We start from the raw sequence: 19,423 nt of genomic DNA on the forward strand, positions 1-19,423 counted from the left end.
TCAGTAACTGTAATTATTTTTTGACTTTTCAGTCTGGAGAATTTAAATGTAATGCAAAATTCCCATTTAGCTTTATAGTAGAGGCAGAGGTACATGTTGAAAGAGGCAAATAATTCAGCTGGATATAATTTTTCTTGTCTATTTTTCAATTTCAATTTTACAGAACATTGACAAGGTGGTATTTGTTGGAAACTTTCTCAGAATTAATATGATTTCTATGAAGGTGCTAGCATATGCTATGGATTATTGGTCTAAGGGACAGCTGAAAGCTCTGTTTTTGGAACATGAGGTAAGGAAATACTTTTTGAACTTACTTTTATTTGTAAGTACAAAAATCTTGTTCTTTATTTGTTGAAGTTAGAAAGGGAGAGTATCAGTGCTATTGCTTGAAGCGAAGTTCTGCAATAAAGGCAATTTAGTTTACAAATTCACTTGAAAATATTGCATGCTAACTTCTTGGCTTGATCACTAACCTTGTGCTATGTATTGTTAAACATTGCCCATCTCTGATTTTTGCTCTCTGACACTGGTACCACCAATGTTCATTTGCATAGGCTGGTATATAAACCTCAAGTATAATTAATTTTTGTAAGCATAATTTTGAGGTGACTACCAGATGGATGGGTTCATAATGGAAACTGCCCTGCCTCAATACAGCATCATTATAATGGTTCTGTAATTTCTTTTTGACAATTTTTGACAACTGTGAAAGACTTTTTCCAGTATTAGGCCCTTTCTTGTACCTAAAGAAGATCTTACTAAGTCATAATTCAGATAGAGCAAATACAGCAGGGCTGATCTTACAATAAACATCTTAATTGCCTTAACAGAACTGAAGACTTTATGCTTTATTTTGGAATTTGATTGGTTTTGGTTTGCTTTTGCCTTTGTTCAAAGGGTTATTTTGGAGCTGTTGGAGCTCTTCTAGAGTTGCTTAAAATGACAGATGATCAGTGATGAAGCTGTCTGAAGAGATTCTTACTGCAAATGCTGCTGGATAAGAGAAAGCCACTACAAGAATGGAAACAAAGCCATTATGGTAGTTCTACCTGCTGGATTTGTAAATAATTTAAAATCCTTTTCACTGATCTTTAACTTCTGGATTTGACCTTATACTTTAGAATTCATAATGGGAATTATGAGGGTTTTTTCTGTACACTGTATTTTTTAGGGGGAAAAATGTGCAAAGTGGCCAAACATACAGATTTTATTGATTTATTTTGAAAAAACAGATACTGTTTAATGTAGGACCTGTGATATGAGGCATAGGCTTTTCTTCTGGGGTTTACTGATTAGTGTGGTAATTTTAACTTCATTTAGTAATCACTCTAGGAGATTTTTAAATCTTATTTTCATGACGTTTCATGATTTGTTCTTGGTTTCAAATGAAACTACAATGCTGATGCATTTTACTGTGAAAACTAGTATTTGATTTTTTGCCTTTCCTTTCCTCATTAGATGAGACACTTTTTTATTTAACATCCCCCTGCGCCCCTAAAAAATAAATTTACAAGCATTCAATGGCCAAATGTGTTTCTTGGCAGGACTGAGAAGGCTTGGCAGGGGCTTTAAGACTGTAATTTTTCAGTAGTCATGAATTGTAAGAGGGACAGACTGCCAACTGGTTCTGCACGACTAATTTTTCTCTATAATAAAAATCTTAAATGAGATGTGAACTAAAATTTTAATTTTTGAATTGACACCAAAATTAGATCCCATTTCTGTTGAAAAGCTCTGATGTAAATGAAGAGTTCTCTAGTACAGATGTTATTTATATGGTGCATACTTGGCATTAGATGGTAAGAGGAGGTTGTTTTCATTTATTTTTCTGTAGTCTGCAAGTTTTAACTTGTTCTTAATTGAAAACAACTGATAACTGCATTATTCAAAGCCCAGTTACTAAAATTAGAAAAATACTGACTAATGTATTTTCTGCTTTTAAGTTAATTTTAATTTTCCCTCCAGGACAGTAAAATTTGAGTGTTTATTCCAATACAGTATTTTCTACCTTTTTTGATTTGTGGAGCTCTAGATTTCTTTTTTCCCAAGTTGAATTGAGACAGCTTTGAAATCTGTATACTAAGATTGCTGCAGAGCATGTACAAACTTGCTTTTCTTAGATACTTTGAGGGCTCACAAATAAGAATCTGAATAACAGTAAATTATTTTGTCTTGCAAGACTGTATGTGATGTCACATAATGTAAAGGACTCGTCAGAGGGACAGTATAAAATTCAGACATGTATTATCAAGTATGTTTTTGGAAGGGGGTTTATTTCTTTTTAAAGTCACTCATTTCCGTATCTCCCAAATGCTGAAAAAGGGTAATATTAACTGAAGTGTTAACTTGTCTAATGGAAATAAAGACCGCTACTGTTTTGACATTTTAATGTATCTGTGGAATTCATTTCTTGAAAGCAATGATGTGAAATGTGTAACATTTTTTTGTGACACACCTAATTAGTTATTTCCATAACAGTCTGGTTTGTGACGTGTTTTTACTCTTAATTACATTGCTTTTAGCCTTTGAAGCCTTTTGCCTGTAAACCAAAAGATAATATATATTAGTGTTTTAGTTATTTTCTCTAATATCAAGCTTGAGATAAGTGGGGATAGTTCTGCTCAGTGCCTGTAATTTTTTAACAAAGGAAATAAAACTTTCATTAACCTTATTTGCTAAGTTTTGCCTACAAATAAAGATTCATTTGTACATTTTTTTTATTTTTTTTTAAGGAAGACTTCAAAATTTTACAGGGTAACTGCACTTTTTATGGTCAACAGTAGAGGGAAGCATGACATCGATGATGTAAATATGCTTGGTTAGTTTGTTTCAGAGAAAGAGCCCATCTTTTTCTCCCTGGTCTATTGAAGGGAATTTGATATGGGAATATGTGTCACATAGGTGTTCTTGCATTCTTAGCATTTAGTTATGTGCAGGCAGAATATAAAGTGAAGTAAACAAATACGAAATAGCAGTTCTATTAATATTAAAATAGTCTCCTACTCAGAAGAAACCCTAGCAAGTCATTCAGAGAAAATATAAGGATATGAAGATGCACAAATTGAGACCATGTGGTTAAAGAAGAAAAGCACAATCCTGATAGCCCTGAAGTTACCTGTAAGATTACAAGGACTGTCAGGTAAGTTGATCACAGCGGTTCTAAGAGAAGCACAAAATAAAACTTCAATTTTAAAATACTGATTTGAAATTTAAAATGCTTAATATGTGAATTGCTATCATTAAAAGAATGGGAAAAAATACTCTGAATTGATATGATGATGATGGCTTGGCTTTGTGAACGAAGATTTGGGAAGGGCTCTCCCCACATGGGTGTGCCCTTCCAGCCTGCACAGTGGATTTTTTAGGTGAGGCACAGTGTGCACAGAACTGGCCCCACCCTTTAACTCCTCAGGTTCATCTGCCACGGCCGAGTGAGCTTGGACAGTGACAGTGAAGTCCTCATGAGTAGAACCTACAGCACCTGGTATTGCCAGGAGGTCTCCCATCCAATTACTGACCAGGGCTGACCCTGCTTGGCTTCCGAGATCTGAGGGGATCGAGTGTCAGGAAGGCACAAATGAATACACTTGGTTGGGAAAAATATTAGCAAACTAAGTAGGATAGTGTTATGGAAAGTCTGAAGTAGGAGAAACTAGAGGAAAATCACATTGTTAGCTCAATTCTTCCTTTCCTGAGGGAGAAAAGCCTACTGCAAAACTATTTTTGTTGCCTTGAAATCTGCAGTCGACTACTTTTATCTCTGCCCCTACCCAGCACCATCATATGAATCTGCTAGTACTCTAACTTGCTTGTTTACCTTCAAACTGTGCCTGCCGTCACTTATCCCAACTTTTGTCTTCCTTCTCCATGTTTCCCCTCCACAAGTAAGGTAATGGAGGAGCGATGATAAGGTTGATCTCTAGCACTGTTAATTTTTTTGCCATACAGAAGCACTTTGAACAGTTCTAAGCATTGCTGTTGCCTTGAACTTTTCTGATTGTGTATGGTATCCAGCTGCTGTCTACTGTCATCTCTTGGGAGCGTTCCTTGCCTCACTTCATTGTCCACAAGGTATCTAAAGAGTATAAAAACAGTCTCGCTTGACTACATAGATGAACCTCTACTGTAGCTGGTACAAACTGGAAATCTGTGCTAGCAAAGCTCAATTGCAGTACTATCAACGAGTATTACTGAGAACCTAGAAATAGCCAGATCCTTGGATCACTTGTTTTGGGAATGGTAATGGTGAAGAAGCAGACTTTCCCAAGGGAGATAGTGAGTTTGCAGATTTAGTATGTATTGAAAAAACTTGTTTTGGTATAAATTGGTGAGATCTCATAATGAGCCAGGTTGTGTTAATCAGCTCCTCTTTCTGAAACATGGCAAGATAGCCATTAAGGTAAGTTGGAGTAGAATGAGTGGGACTCCTTGCTCTCAATTCTGATGGCTTGTGCCAAGATCTGTTGCTTTTGGACTTTAACATTTGTTCATCTTGTATCATGTGCTACTCTCATTCTCTCCACAACCACTGAGAAACCCAAATTTTTAAAGTACTGGGTGAAAGTCCCTAATGCTGGCTGAAGAGTGAGAAACAACTAAGAGGATTTACTCGATCAGATTTTTTAGAGAAGGGTAGTATGAGGTGCAGGGAGGCAGTACAAGAATCTGACTTGTAGGACAATTGGGGTACTTACAGTGCATTCCAACCTCAGCAAAGCTGTCCTGGTGTTTCACTGTTATCAGCACTTCTGTTCCCATTAGACTGTCACAAGATATTTGCAAGTTATTTTTGGCAGGACACAGCAAAACTTTAGAGATGGGAGAACCATATGGGGTTGAACTGATGACAAAATAAACATACATGATTGTTTCCAGTTGGATAAGGAATTCTACTGGGATCTGTTTTTAAAAGTACAAGGTGTCTTTGAATTTGGGATTAAATGAAATACAGGCTATGAAAAAGATTTCAGTCCATTTGTGTCTTGCTACCTCCTGGTACCTCTGGAAGATAGAGAACATCTGATGTCTAGGATGTCCTGGAAAATAAATACTCATTTAAGCTTAAAAACTGAATACAGTTTCTGATTCTTTATGATTTACTGGTGCTAATAGCAATTTACTAGTTGCATGACTATTAGTGTTTTTGGAGAAAAAGAGAGGTAGAGACTGTGCAATAAGAGCATTTTTCAAACCTTCCCCTACCATCTCCCCTGTAAAAAACCCAAAAAGAAACCAAATAAAAATTGTCATTCTGATTGTAAAAGTTAAGAGAACCTGTCAACTGCCTTGGGAATTGAGAATTGCGTTAAGCAAGTGGTACTGGCTCTGGGAGAGATGGAAGAGAAATGAGCAAGAAAAGCTAAGGCTCCCAAGAGGGGAAGCTACTGATACTGGGAAAGGGACACAGAAGCAGCATGTTTTGAATAAGGTGGGAAGAACATTGCAAGATAAGCAATTAACGAGCTCTTCATTAGTACAACCCTTGAGAGAATGGTGGTGGAGATGGGGAGGCCAGATGATTTGACAGAATGGCAGATGTCCTAATTCAGAGGTGAGAGAAGGTGGGTGGTCCTGAGCTAATGCAGTGAATGGTGACTACTTGGGCGGAGCACCCCCGAGTAAAGTACCCAGTGGCCTGTGCTGGAGTATAAGGTCTCTATCGGAACACAGATGTTCTCAAGTGTGGGCAAATAGCCTGATCTCAAACATTGCTTGTTTCAGCATGTGACACACACAGTAGGGGATGTACCGGCCTCCAATTATGGGGATTTTTTTTCTTTTCTTTTTTACATCAAAACCAGTGCTATGATACTGGCAGGGGCACAGCTCTTTTCTGCTGGCCTCCAGCAGTTTGCTGTGTTGTGCAGAGCTGTGCGAAGTGGCTGGTAGTGGCAGGGGGTTCAGCAGCCTCCTGCCGTGTCCCCCAGGCTGCTCACAAACAGAAGGGTGATGCAGCCACAGATCATGCCAGGGCAGAGTTCTTTCATCCTGCCTGGTTTATTTCTAAACTCTGTGATGCAATTATGAAGCACCAGTTTAAAGGTATGATTTACGGCAATGAAGGAGGGCAAACAGCCTCAAATGGCACAACATTGCACTTAAAACAACGTCATGTCACTCCATGTCCTTAAGTGGTTTTGCTTATTTTGTTGTGGTGATCAGGATACTACTAGCCTCAGGTTTCCACATTAACAACTTCACCATTTCCCAGATTTTTGGGTATGTGACACATTCATCTCTTTTTCTGAAAACTTTGAGAGAATCTGGGCATTTAAAACAAAGCAGAAGTTGCCCTTTAACAAATGCTGATGTACAAAGCAGACTTGGCAATCAATGCATGTAGAGTTGTTTAACCTCTGTTACTGAGATCTCCATTTATACCCATCCATGAGAATGTGCCCTCAGCTAACCATGTTTCCACTTTCTCACATAATGTGTTAGAATTATTTTTTTCAAGTTGAATGCTTTTTTTTGTCGTTTAAAATCTTTCGTGAGAGGAACTTTCCCTTGTGAGGGAATACACATTCCAGGCTGCATTGAAAGCATCAAGGAATAGTACTTAGAGCAAGACAGAGTCTTGTCACAGATGCCACTGATTTGATAATGCAGATTGTCTCAACAGAGCCACTAGTGTGTCAAGCAACAAGATGGTGTGGCCGCTGGTATGCTGTGACTTGTTCGGGTGTTTGGGTTTATTTTTGTTCAGGGTTTTGTTTTACATTCATATGTTAGGCAATTGTACACAAATAAAACAGCTAGTCTCTGCTTGTAAGAGTTTCTGATGCAAATGGATGGAAGTTGGAATATGTGTGTTTGAGTGAGGATGTGGAAATTAATGCCTTGAGCCCATAGGAAAGACATGATCAAAATGTGCTTTCCTACAAGCTTTTATAATAGCTTCATCAGTTGGGAGACTGCAATCGAAACATTCTTGTGTAAGTCTGACAATCATTACCAGCTGGCAGATGTAACATTGAGATAGTAATACTGTTATCTACTCTGCTGAATCTACCCCCTTTGCCCTCCCACTGGCATTACCCCATCGATACCCTGATTGTCAGCAGGAGTCAATGGAAGCAGCACAGTAAATGTGGTCCATGAACATCTGTTTTGTGAAGTGCAGTAGTGTAATGTGGGCAAGGCAACTGAAGCTGTGAGAAGCTTCTCCTCTCAGAGGGTTGGATGGTTGGGTTGGAGGGTTGGAGATTGAAATAACTTATTTTATTGGAATTGATTTGGACAGTGAGAATGCTGTCTTGTATTTGAGAATTATTTTTACTCTTTTTATGTTTTAAAAATTAACTGTAAAATAATGCATATTAATAAAAAACTCTAAATGAACAAATGAATTCAGCATTTTTAAAGCTAGCTGCCTAAATGAATCATAAAATTCTGAATGTACTTAAAAGAAATTTTAGTTCCTTTCAGTAGAATTGTTTTTAGAGCAACTTCACCCCTATTGCTATTTGAATAAGTAAACAAAAACATGCTGTTCCTATGTCCTAAGCATGGAGCATGCTGTTACCCAGCTAGCTTTCAGCATATTGCACTTGGCTACAAAAGGCTGTGCACAAAAATCCAGAAATATTTTCAAGGAAAGCCAAAAACACTCCCAGAATTTCCCAGTGTTTGTCACAGTGTTTTAGCTTAGAAAGTAAATTATATATTCACTTCAAGCATAGGAGGTTTGAAGACTTCTCTCCAGCCGATTTGCCTGTGCAACGTGGCAGCTCCCTGTGCATCACTGCTTTGCCTTCTCTTCAAAGGAGGAAGAGCAGTGCAAGGGAACCTAAAGGTGCTTTCTGATGATGGCTGCAGGTTGACACATAATCTACTTAACACTACAGCTGCTCTTTTAAAGGTAGGGCAGTAAACATTTAGGAAATGAACTTCACTCCTTGCTCTCATCACATGAGAAATTGCATCCAAAAAAACCCCCAGGAACATAAGAGGTCCCCCTTTTATTCATGGGAAGAATCACCAAAGTCAGCTTAGTTTCAGTCAGGAAGCCTTTTTTTCAGTTTCTGATCTTTTTCTCCCCTATTAGGATCTTAATTTTTTTAAGCTGCTATGCAGCTTCCAGTTCTCCTACTTTGTAAGGGTTATGAAATTGTCAGATTTCCATGAACACTGCTTCAAAGCATTATGGGAATTTGTTTAAAGTTTCATTTTATACTATGACTATAAGGTTCTCAGATACCAACCCTGGAGTTATAAGTCCCTTTACCAGGCTAGGAACAACAGACATGTTATTATCACTCTGTGGAGTCCACTGACTACTGGCATGAGACTATAGCAGTTTGTCTGTCCTGTATATGGAGACTGTTAGGCAATTGAAATATCTTTACTTACCAGAGTTTAAAAACTAGCTTTTCCTTTTCTAACCTATTTACCTTGCAGACCCATTGGAGGAATGTAGGTAATTTAGAGTCACTTCCCTTTCAGTCCCCCATTCCACTTCTGCTAGGAAGGACGTGTATAACTGGCAACTCAGGGAGGAGAACTTTGGGACACAAAAAAAAAAAAGAGAAAAAAAAAGAAAATCCAAATAAACAAATAGCAGAGATCTTTAAAAAAAACCAAAAAACAACAAGTAAAACATTTTAGTAAAATATTACTCAAGCTTGAATCAGAAATCTGTCAATGAAGAAAACAGTTTCTGTCACCAGTCATAAAGTTAGCAGCATCTGCCTTAGAGCAATTAAATGGTAGATAATACTATTCCACATGTCCTTACTGTTTTAAATTCCAAGCCTTGAGCAGGTAAGATAAGGCTTCAAGCCTTCCTGCAGACATGTATGCATTCCCTAAGAGTAGTGCAGAGTGCCTCAACCCAGGCTGAAGGCACACTTGGGAGGATACCTGTGCCGAGGAGGCCCATGGATGTGTCCCCAGACCTTGTACAGCAAGGTGGCTTTGGGTGGGTTTACAACAGGAAAGCCTGGTGAGAAGGTGTGTCGGTTGGTTGCTTGGTTTGTGCTGACCTGCTTGCCTTTGAAGGGGTGATGCACAGAACACTCATAACAAATGCTATCAGTGGCACTAAGAAGGCCATACACTGATGCTGTTTTTCCCATCTATCAACATCACCAGTCTGATTTGAGCTTCTGCCCCTCCTGAGGAAAACGTGCCTGTGTGGGCAAGCACAGCTGCAAGCCAGCCTGCACCCATGGCCCTCTGGGCACCCCACGGCTCCGAGGGAAGCCTTACTCACAAATGTACTTCTCATGCCAAGGGGCTGCCAAGTTTCTGCACTGAAAAGGCTACTGGAAACCCATGAGGCACAATGCTTAGGCACTGCCCGGTGGCAAGAGGGAACAGCCCTCACCGTGCCAGAATGGTGGCAGAATGACCGGCTTTGCAGCCTCATGGCTGATACCAAAATGCAAGGATGAGGATAATCAGTGCTATAATATTTACAAAAATTCCTTGCTACGCAGAGCAGATAGTATCTGATGTACTTTTAGCTAGCTCTGGTTTAGGCTTCTGTCTGTACATGCTTAACTTAGAGAGAAAAAAAGCAAGTGAATGGGGGGAAAAAACCACATACACAAGCATGAGGTGAAAAAAAAATTATCTGTAAGATTTTGTGTTGCATAAGTGCCCCTGGAACTAACCTGGTACATCTCCAAATAAAACAGAAATCTTTGATGCTTGGAAGTTTCTGTGTGGAATGACTCTGTAAATGTTTGCTGTAGATACTATCAATGGGCATATTTTATTTAAAGGGAGTGTATTAAAATTTAAAGCAAAGAAACTCTTCCCTCAGCCTGTGAACACAACAAATACAACAGTTAGGTAGTAAAAACTGAATTGAAACTAGATTTAGGTGTTAACCTGTGTGTTTTACAGGTGAGCTGGAACAAAGACATGTTCAGGGCTGCTGCATACCCTGGGTTGGATGAGGAGCTCTCACTGAAAGCCCCAGCAGTCAGCAAACACTAGCTGGAGTTTTGTCCAAGGTACAGCCAATTCTTGCCAAATTACTGGTTTTCTGTGTTATGGAAGTGTGAAGACTTGGTGGTGGCTCACCATCTTCTTTTACATGCTATCATGTGCTGATTTGTAGACCAGGATAAAAAACACATGCACTGCCTTCACGCTTTAATCCCCAATGCAGCCTCCTTTATCTTGTTTTCCTCAAGAGTTGGTACTGGCAAAGGTGTGGATTACGAGCAGGATAAGCTGCTTGACACCATTCCTTCTGCAGAGCACAGCAAGCCATACCCATCATCCAGCAGGAAGAACAAAAACATAAAGCTACGAAAAGATGTAGAACCATGGAAATGGTTAGGTTTCCTCGAGGCTAGAACAACATTACAGCCTATATTTAGTGTCAGGTCCCTGTATGGACTAAAGTAGCCCAAGCTTTTGGTTCACAGTCAAGTGGATATGGAAGAGAGACTGGAATGGCCGTGCAAAGGCTTGCTTCCAAGTATAACTAATTCAATTTTATTATTCCCATGCTGTAAAAAAATTCCAACATCTATTTAAGTTTTTCTTCTGATGGGAAATTTCAAAATGTCTACATTTCTTTTCACTTTTTTCACCAAAAATCCCCTGCTAGCAGGCTGCCAAAAGCAAATAATTTGACATGCAAGGGTTTTCTAAAGCTCATCCCTTTGTACAGCCAAAAGTTTGTTAAACGGTGTTTCCACAGCACGTTTGTTGTGATGAATCTTTGCTTTTCAGTGAAAAATTGTTGCATTGGCTAGCTAGTGTGCAGATCTTTGTAAAATACAGGCATTTAATTGTGTCCAAAAAGTTTACTGTGTGTGCCTGGAGCAAGGACTTCAATGGCATGGCAGAAGAGATACCCAAGGTAAACAGCAGCAAGGAAGAAGGTTTGACATGGAAGCTTGCAATCACTAAAAGGAGACAAATTATCCTCTTGTTTAACTAATATTGAGTATTGATCTACCTATACTTATTTAATATCTAGTAAGAGAGGATACTTCTGCCAAAAATTCCAAAGATTCGGGAAGATGATGCACTCAATAGGTTGCAAGCCATACCTGCATCTGGTTTTGAGTGTCATAGAAGCTATGTGGTTTTAAGTGCATTTTTGGTCTGATGCCACATGATGGTCTTATGTTCCAGGAATTGCTAATGTCCATGAAAAAGTGAGGAGACCATGGAATAATAATTTTCTATCCCAGGTTACATATATCACTTATACAACCACATATTTGAGGAATTCATCACAGTCTTTTGATCCCTTTCTGAAGCCCTGTACGTTGGTAAGAAAGAGAGCTTGCCTTCACCTCCAGAAAGGAGCCTTTGCTCACAAGTGGTGGGTACTTCACCTTCTTGCCTTGGAGTCAGCAATATTTGGACTGTAGCTGCAGAGGGGTGACTGATGGAACCATAGTGACTATAGTTTCTTCTATATTTGGCTTAATTTCCAGAGATGCCATGAAACCTGTGCTCCCTTGGCTATAGGATCCCAAAGGCTGTACATCCAAATGTGAGTGACCAAATCAAGAAATGTTACTCTGAGCATGCCATTACAGCATTCCCTGGCTGGCTGTAACAGGGACGTGATAGAAGAGGGCAGTGGAAGGCCATTCATCAACTGTCCCATGACACCTAACCATCCTCCAAACTGTAAAAACATTTATTTTACCTGTTAAATTCTATAGTATATACTTTCTGTTTATTTTTGTGTTCCACAAAGCATAAGAGTGCAAAGGTAATTACTCTTGTTTGTATAGGAACCAAACCAAACCAAGTCCTTTCCTGATCGTGTTTTCTTTGCCTGGTCAGGCATTCCAGGTGAGGGCACATGCTTCCTTCATATCTTGATTATAGCAGTTCTAGAGAAAGGAACATGCATAGTCCTGCAACTTTGAAGGGATTAAGGCCATTACAGGTGAATCCTGTTGTGTTGCTTGTCAAACTGCCAAATGGAGCCATGCAACGGGTCATTTATCTGGTGTCAGCAGTTGAAATTTGAATGAGAAAAATGTTCTAGCAGTGACAAAAGGAAGCCTGTCACGAATGTGTAAAACATGCATATAACCCAAACCCCTGTATTTCTATTAGTGTTAGAGTCTTCCTCCAAGAATGGAGTCACACATGTTATTTTGGTGATATCTAGCTTGGGATACTTCAGTGGTTAAAATTAATTTATATAAAAATTAAATGGCACAAAAGTGTTTTAAAGTTGTTGTAGTGGTGTGAGCAGTGTTACTGCCTCTCTGCATATCCTTGGTTATGTACAATGCAAGGTATAGTTCTGTGGTGCCCTGGCAATATCCTTTCCACACTAGAGAGAAGCATTACCTGTTGTTGACCCAGACGTCAAAATGCCCCACTGATGATGGGGAATTGTCATAGAGATGCTGCCAACCAGACCTGAAGAGGAAATTTAGTGTGATGTTGAGATCTCCAAGCAACTGGTGGCTCAATGCACATCTTGTTCAGAGATAGTATCTTGCAGTGTTACACAGTTCAAATAAAGTCCACTGCAACTACATTAGCAGTGTATTTTGGCAAAGAAACTCTTTCAAAATGAAGCACAGTTTAATCCAAGTAGGATTAAAAATCTTCCCAAAATATTACGAAACTACAAAAAAGAGGGGAAAAATCCAAAACTCAACAAGAAGGAAAGAGCTGCACTTTTTTCTCATTCAAGGACAAGCTTTTGTTACGCATATGGATAGTGGGGAAAACCTAGCCCCTTTTCTCTTGAGCTGCTGTGAGCCAGCACACTGCAGGAGGGGGTGTACTTGTGCACACGTGGTATGGGCTGCTCAGTGTTCAGCTTCATCCTATGGTGCGCAGAAGGAGAAAGATCAGTCTCTCCTGGCTGTCTCATGCTGCTGTACTGCACAGAATAGCTCTGTCACCGGAAAATGGAAGACTCTTCCAATTAATAATCCACTCCAAAGATGCCATGCTTCCTGAAATCATGTAAGCTTCCATAGCTTGAAGGATTTTGAACTTATCCTGAAGACCAGCCACAGCTTGCACACTACTGGGAGCTTTGTACTTGCTCTTTATAGCAGCACTGAGAGGCAGCAAGGTCCTGGGACAACTAGTACCAAAAGGCTCTTGTCTGACAACAGTGTTTAGGAAGGGTAAGAAAAGATCCCATTTTATCTTTGTTCTCATGGTAAGCGTCACAGGATGTTTAATGTCCTTTCTGAGCAAAGACCTGCTGTTTTCCAGATCTTGCATGAAAACACATGCAGTATTCAGCAGGCCACTTAGTTTATCTTTCTTGGATAAACAGAAGGCTGCTGGAATTTGAAACTTGTTCCAAGAGTCTAGGGTCCAAATCTCTCTGAGTCCTTCCCCTGGTCTGGGATTTTGAACGGAATTTGAAAATTTAAAGACTTGCAAGCAATGGCAGCATGACTCCTAATGGTGTATGGGGCATGCAGGGCTGGTGTATGTGACAGAGGGTTATACCTATACTGAAGTTTTTAGTGTTTTTTCATTTCCACTTTTGAGAGTTGCCTGACTTTGCAACAGGTTAAAAATACCTTATGAAATGCCTGAGAGCACTGATCCACAAATCCCAGTACAGACTTTGCGTCGATGGGGAAAAAAAAAGAAAGAAAAAAGCCCTCTTAATGCGATGAAAGCACCCGTGGCACTGCTGAGTCGCGCTTTTCGCTTTTCTTGGTGGTAAGGGTACCACGAGGAGGGACTCCGATGGCAGTTTGACGAAGCCGGCTGGGGGGAAGCGCCCGGCCGAGCCCACCGGGCCGCGCTGCGGGGAGGGGAACCGCTTGGTCAGGTGGGAGACCAAGGGGGCCGCGGAGCTGCGGGGTGGGGGCCGAGCTGGCACCGAGCGCTGCCCGCCCGCTGCGCTGGGACCGCGGTCACCGCCACGACACCCGCCCCGGCCCGGGCCCGCGGGGCAGCACCGTGGCCACGGGGCTGCCGCCGGGACCGCAGCCTGCAGGCAGGGGCTGTACCCTGCAGGTAGGGGCTCGTCCCGGGAACGGCGAGGAGGGAGACGGGGAGGAACCCCGCGGGGAGCGCGGGCAGGGGGCGCGGGGCGGGGCTGGCGGCGCTCCGGAGGGGCTTCAGGCGGGTTGCTCCTGTGCCCTGTCTTAGAACCGCGGAACCACTGGAAAATAAATAAAAATCGCGCTAAACGCCACTAGTATATATGTGCATACATATATATAAGCTGTTGGTCAGGTAAGGTAAAGAATACACAGTCTTTAAAGTCGCTGGATGGTATGAGGAAACTCAATTATCTTTTATTTCTCTTGCATAAGCAGAACACATGTATCTGTTCAGATTCGGGTGTGAGAGGCTGTGCCGTGCCGTGGCCCCGTCCATGTGCATGCAGACTCGCAGCTGGCATTGGGACCCTCAGGCACAGGCTCTGTCCGTGTGTGTGTGCGAGCGGCTCCTCAAGGGCTCCAAAAACCCAGGCGCAGACTGCTCAGGGACAGGCTGGAGAGCTGGCCCATGGTCTGCCCTAGGAATAGCTAGCTGTGGAAGTAGCTAATCACAGTGATCCTTATCCTAAACGACCTTGATATTTCTTCTAGGATATTAACATAATTCATTTCATGGAGAATTTTTAGTACCTTGTAGGACTTAGCCAGGTGTGCAGTAATAGACTCAGGCCAAGTGATATTACTGGCATGTCTTGCAGGAAATTTTGTGTTCACAGGTTGACTAAGTTCAGGGAAACTATTCAACGAAAAAAAAAAAGCCAAGCCAAAAGATATAGTATTATCCTTGTTTAGAACTTTCTGATAATTTGCCACTCATTTTTGACCCATTATGCTTAATATCTCTAGGAGTAAGTCGTTAATTAGGTATTTGAGATGAATTCAGGTTTGTGTGATTGTCTGACTAAAATGGTTCATTAACATAACATAACAAGCTGGTTGGGGCAGTGAGTATGTTTGTTGTTGTTAGTCTGCTCCTGCGGTGTCAATGAGGAAATGTTTCCGTTAGCGCTGGGAAATTGCAGGATAACTTGAAACTTAGTGAACTGAAACAGGATTGCATTTTGCTCAGAGTGATTCTATTATGCCTCAGTTAGGGCCATGTTATTGCTCACCTCAAATCACTAGCTGTTACTGTCTTTTCATATTTGTTTTTATTTTAGCTATACATAGTTCATTATGTGTTTTTGTTTTATATTTTTTTCAGTTGCGTTACATTTAGTTTTTACTTTTCCACCTTTTGCAGCAGTGTAACAGAAGCTCTGTTTTAATGAACGGTTTCTCTGGGCTTAGGAGTTTCCACGTTAATGCTTTTAAAATTCAGTCATTAATTTCTGCTTTAACCTCAAGCTGGAAAGTGATAATGAAAGATAATATAGCATAGCGTAATTCAATTTCACAAAGCTTTATCAGAATTGATTCAGCTGATACGTAAACAGAGGAAACCTCAGGAACTTTCTTTTTGCCCCAGCGTGCACCTTCAGTTCATTTTCAAGCCGTGCACTGTGTACCTGACAAGTGGTTTGCTACAGTGTGTCTCCTGACTGATGGGGTGTGCTGAGTTGTTTCTTGCCTGCAACTGTGAACAAAGAGGACTAGGACACCCCCAGGGATCCCTTCCAGATCCCAATTCCCAGGCCAAGGTCCTACAGACCGGGCACAGAGGGGGAAGATTTTTCAGATGTTTCAGTGCAAACACAATTGCTTGCTGAGGGAGAAATTTGGCATGTGTTTCCTGAGAGAACCGTGCTTGCATAAGCAGCCCCCTGCCACCCTCTGAGCCGTACTAGTACAACCATTTGTGGGGCTGGTGGTAAACTGCATTGAGGGAACTGCAGCGGGTTCAAAAGAACTCTTTCTTCTTTTTTATCAATTACTTTAATCTGTGATTTGTCTGACTGTGGCTGCTGTGTCAGGGCTGAGAAGGTGGCCTGGAAGGAGGAAACGTGTGGCCAGGAACAGGAGGTAAGGGCTGTTTCTGCCAGCATTGCAGCTGCTGAAAGAAGTAATTACTTATCAAATTGTGGTCAGTGGTAGAGGACATGTTGTTAGGGCAGTTGCCTCAAAACCATAGCTGAATGCTGAGATATCTCAGTTGTGTGCATGTGCAGTTAGCTGTATACATGAAAATCTGATTCTGTGTTTCTGTTGTAATTCTGAGTTTTCACCTAATGGCTTTATTTTTGTGATGCATAGCTATGTGTGTAACTTCAGGATACATTCTGTATACTATTCTGTCTCAGAGTATGAGCATTTCAAAAGACCGTTTTTGTGGAAAGTACACGCAGGCATCATAAGGATATGAATTTTATTAATCAGATTATATTGACCTGGATAGGTGAATACCTAAAATTCTAAAGGGGAAGATTAAGCCACCCCTAAGAGGGTGCCTCTAATCACAGAGAGCATAGCTGCCACCTGCATGCACTTTACTCTCTTTTAGATGTATATAAAATGTTAAATATACTTTTGAATGTGGCATAGACCTGCTGTTAAGTTATGAATAACAGAAGTGATTAGGAAAATAGCACTTTTAATTGGTATGGTGAGACTGAGAAGTCAGTGGAATGTAAACTTGCTATAGTTTATAATTTATTTTAGTCTGGAAAGCACTGACACTTATGTGTATTGTTTTAGGACTTGTTCTCATTCCTACTTTAGATACTTTGTTTCTCTGCCTTGATCCTATTGTAGCAGTAAGAAAATGCTCACAGAACATTGCCTATGTAGCATGTGTGCATATTTAGAGAATGATGGTACACTTTCTTGTACTTGTTTTGACCATCTTTATTCAACAGAAAAAAATCATAGGGCTTTTTTCTTCCAACCTAAACCAAGATACTGTATGGGAGTTAAGAAAAATATCTTACCTTTACTGTTTCTCCTGTGATGGGTCACTATAGGAGAGACACTACAGAGAGAATAGTATAGGGAATGTATCCTAAAATTACACACATAATGATACATCACAAAAATAATGCCATTGGGTGAAAACTGCAGTTTGGATTATCTCTAAAGTCTCATGTAATAGATTAAAAGAACAAAAAATCTTCATTTTATCCATTTTTTTCTAATAGGAAAGGTGTTTCTTCCCAGCAGACTTATGAGACCTAAATACATATATTATGAGCTATATTGTTGCTTGTATTAATTGACATACGTTGATGTGACTGTGAGCAGTAAAACTGCAGGCTACAGATGGCCTGCAGGATGTGGGCTCCCAGTCTGTGATATGGAGAAATTTGGAAAGGTACAATTTTTAAAACCCAAAACTGTAGACATTCTAGCTAATAACTCAGTTTTTCGTCACTGGAAAGGAAGGCATTTCCTATTCTGCCTATTGAACTGCAAAGATAGTTTTGTTTCCCTCTCAGGAAGCTGTCTGAACTTGCTCTGAGGTGGGAAGTGGGAGAGCTGTTGCCAGTAGGACTGTATACCAAGTCAGCTGCTCTGAATGAAGATACCCAGGTGAAGACTGTCTTTTTCTGAATTGGCTCCTTGCCTCCCTTAGGCTTGTAGGATACTGGATGTAACAACACGCAGGACAAGCTATGATCTTCCAAATCTTTGTTGTTCAGGTCTCTCATCCTTCTGTTTTTGGAAGAAGCATTCTCCATTTTCCGTACCGGAGGGTGGGGGGTGCTGCATGCCCAGAGACTCAGGTGGCACCTGTCTGGCATGGTCATAGACACCGTGGTAACACAGCTCAGGAGCCCACAGAATTCAGGTATAGCCAGAGGGCACTTAGAGTATCTTTCCTTACACTGTAAAAGCAAAATCCATCACTTTAGTCTCTGCAGCATTTTAAGCTGTGCAGGCCCCTGAGGCAACAGATCAGCGCTTCAGCAGCAAGATGACTTATTTGATGTTAAGATTAGCCAGCAATTTGTGGCAGATTTCTCCCCCAGAGCCTGCAGCAGGTGGGAATTGTAGAACTGGCTTGAGGGGGTGCAACAATAAATTTTACTAGTGGGTTAGGATTAGCTTACTCTTCATTAATAAAACCCTATCAGGTACTTTGCATACAATATAAATGCCACTGAATAGTTGTTTCAGCTGCAATTCAGTGTTGGAGAACTACAGGTTATCCACAAACTGGGATGTTTTTCCTTCTTTTCCTTGGGACTTAAAACAAATGAAACAGCAATTTTTGTTGGTATTTGGCTTATGTGTCATATTTATTAGTTTGTGCTTGTTTCATGTAGTGGGATAATGGAGTGAGAAGACAGTAAATGAAGTGGTCTTTAGTTTTTGCTTTTAGACAATGTTACCTGTTTTCATGGAAGGATTGTTTGTCTCTTTTTTCTATTTCTGGTGTTGTATTGTGAGATGATTTTCTGGGCTTTGGTGTGAATGCTGTCTCAGAGTGTCATCTACATAGAAGAATGAAGCAACTGTATTTTTTATTTTATGTGCTTTTTATGTGTGATCTATGTAGGGGATGTACACCCACACTTAGATGGATTGGGAAACAGACATATTTTGCATCAACTTGCAAGTTGGGTAATGCTAGTTAAGTGAATAGGATTCAAAATTAATGTAAATACAAGACAACTGAGATAATCTAGGCTCCTTTTACTATTAAAATTATTTTCTTGAACTGTTTTGATTGTCACTAGAATCTATTCAGTTTCTGGGGAATATTGTCCCTGAATGCTTTCTGAATGGTAAATGCATTAGTTGCTGACAGAGGATAGTCATAAGTGACCAGAAATAATGATAATGGGCAGCCCTAAACATATCTGGATATTTATTTATAATGCAAATTATTATTCTTTTAACTTAACAGGTAATTTATGGAGAACCAATTTGTCACCCTTTTCTTTCCAACTTCCAAGGTTTTTGTGCAATCTCTGAGTGTCTGGGAATTACAAATTTTACTTCTGCTAGATTGAGAGCTGACCTGTCCTGTTTAGGAGAAATGTCTCTTCTGGTCTTGCCACTTGGTGATACCATCAAAATTAAATCCATATCTCCTTTGACAGAGGAGTGTTCAGAGCTTGTTCAGGCAACCTGCTGGCTGGTGCACAGCTGAGGTGTAGTACAGCCTACTGCTGCTTGTCTGTGGTCACTGTCCTGGCTCCTCTCTGCTCTGTCTGCATTTGCTGATACAGCAATGGACTATGGATTCCATATTCGCATTACTCCTGCGCATTCCCCAAGGTACCAGAGTACTTGGATTGGTAATTTTTTGACTTTGTGTCTATTCTGAGGCCCCTGTAATAAGCTCTTCAAGCTCATCACCTTTATTTCTCCATAAAAGTCACTAAAAGAACAGGGAAAGGAAGAGCTGATATCAGAAGAGTCAAAACCAAAATGGTTCCATGTTCAAGGCATGTCAGCTTCACCTTTGTGTCACTGAAATGCTGCATCCAGTCTCTCAGCTACTGAGTTTGAAATTTGCTGGGCCAGGGGCATCACACTCAGCCTTGCCTGTATAGGTGTGTCTCAGTGTCAGTGTTCAATAAATAGCAATAGCTGGTTTTAACATGTGTTGTAGC

At 40.5% G+C, this 19,423-nt stretch overlaps 2 protein-coding genes across 15 annotated transcripts in view; both read left to right on the forward strand.

Moving 5' to 3' along the window:
* The window catches only part of PANK1 (pantothenate kinase 1), a 32,827-nt gene extending 30,444 nt beyond the window's left edge, over positions 1-2,383 (forward strand). For all 5 annotated transcript variants that reach the window (XM_071563236.1, XM_071563235.1, XM_071563237.1 and 2 more), the window contains 2 exons: positions 164-289; positions 898-2,383. In XM_071563236.1, the coding sequence (XP_071419337.1) occupies positions 164-289; positions 898-957 (186 nt within the window). In that variant the 3' untranslated portion in view covers positions 958-2,383. The remainder of the gene's footprint in view (positions 1-163; positions 290-897) is intronic.
* Positions 2,384-12,795: 10,412 nt separating this feature from the next.
* Positions 12,796-19,423, forward strand: part of SLC16A12 (solute carrier family 16 member 12) — a 33,018-nt gene continuing 26,390 nt past the window's right edge. For 2 of the 10 annotated variants that reach the window (XM_071564434.1, XM_071564443.1), the window contains exon 1: positions 15,552-15,887. The gene's annotated coding sequence lies outside the window, so the exon portion shown is untranslated. The other 8 variants (XM_071564439.1, XM_071564440.1, XM_071564438.1 and 5 more) reach the window with 8 other exon arrangements.

Source organism: Pithys albifrons, chromosome 9, assembly GCF_047495875.1.
Source record: "Pithys albifrons albifrons isolate INPA30051 chromosome 9, PitAlb_v1, whole genome shotgun sequence".
Taxonomy (NCBI): Eukaryota; Metazoa; Chordata; class Aves; order Passeriformes; family Thamnophilidae; genus Pithys; species Pithys albifrons.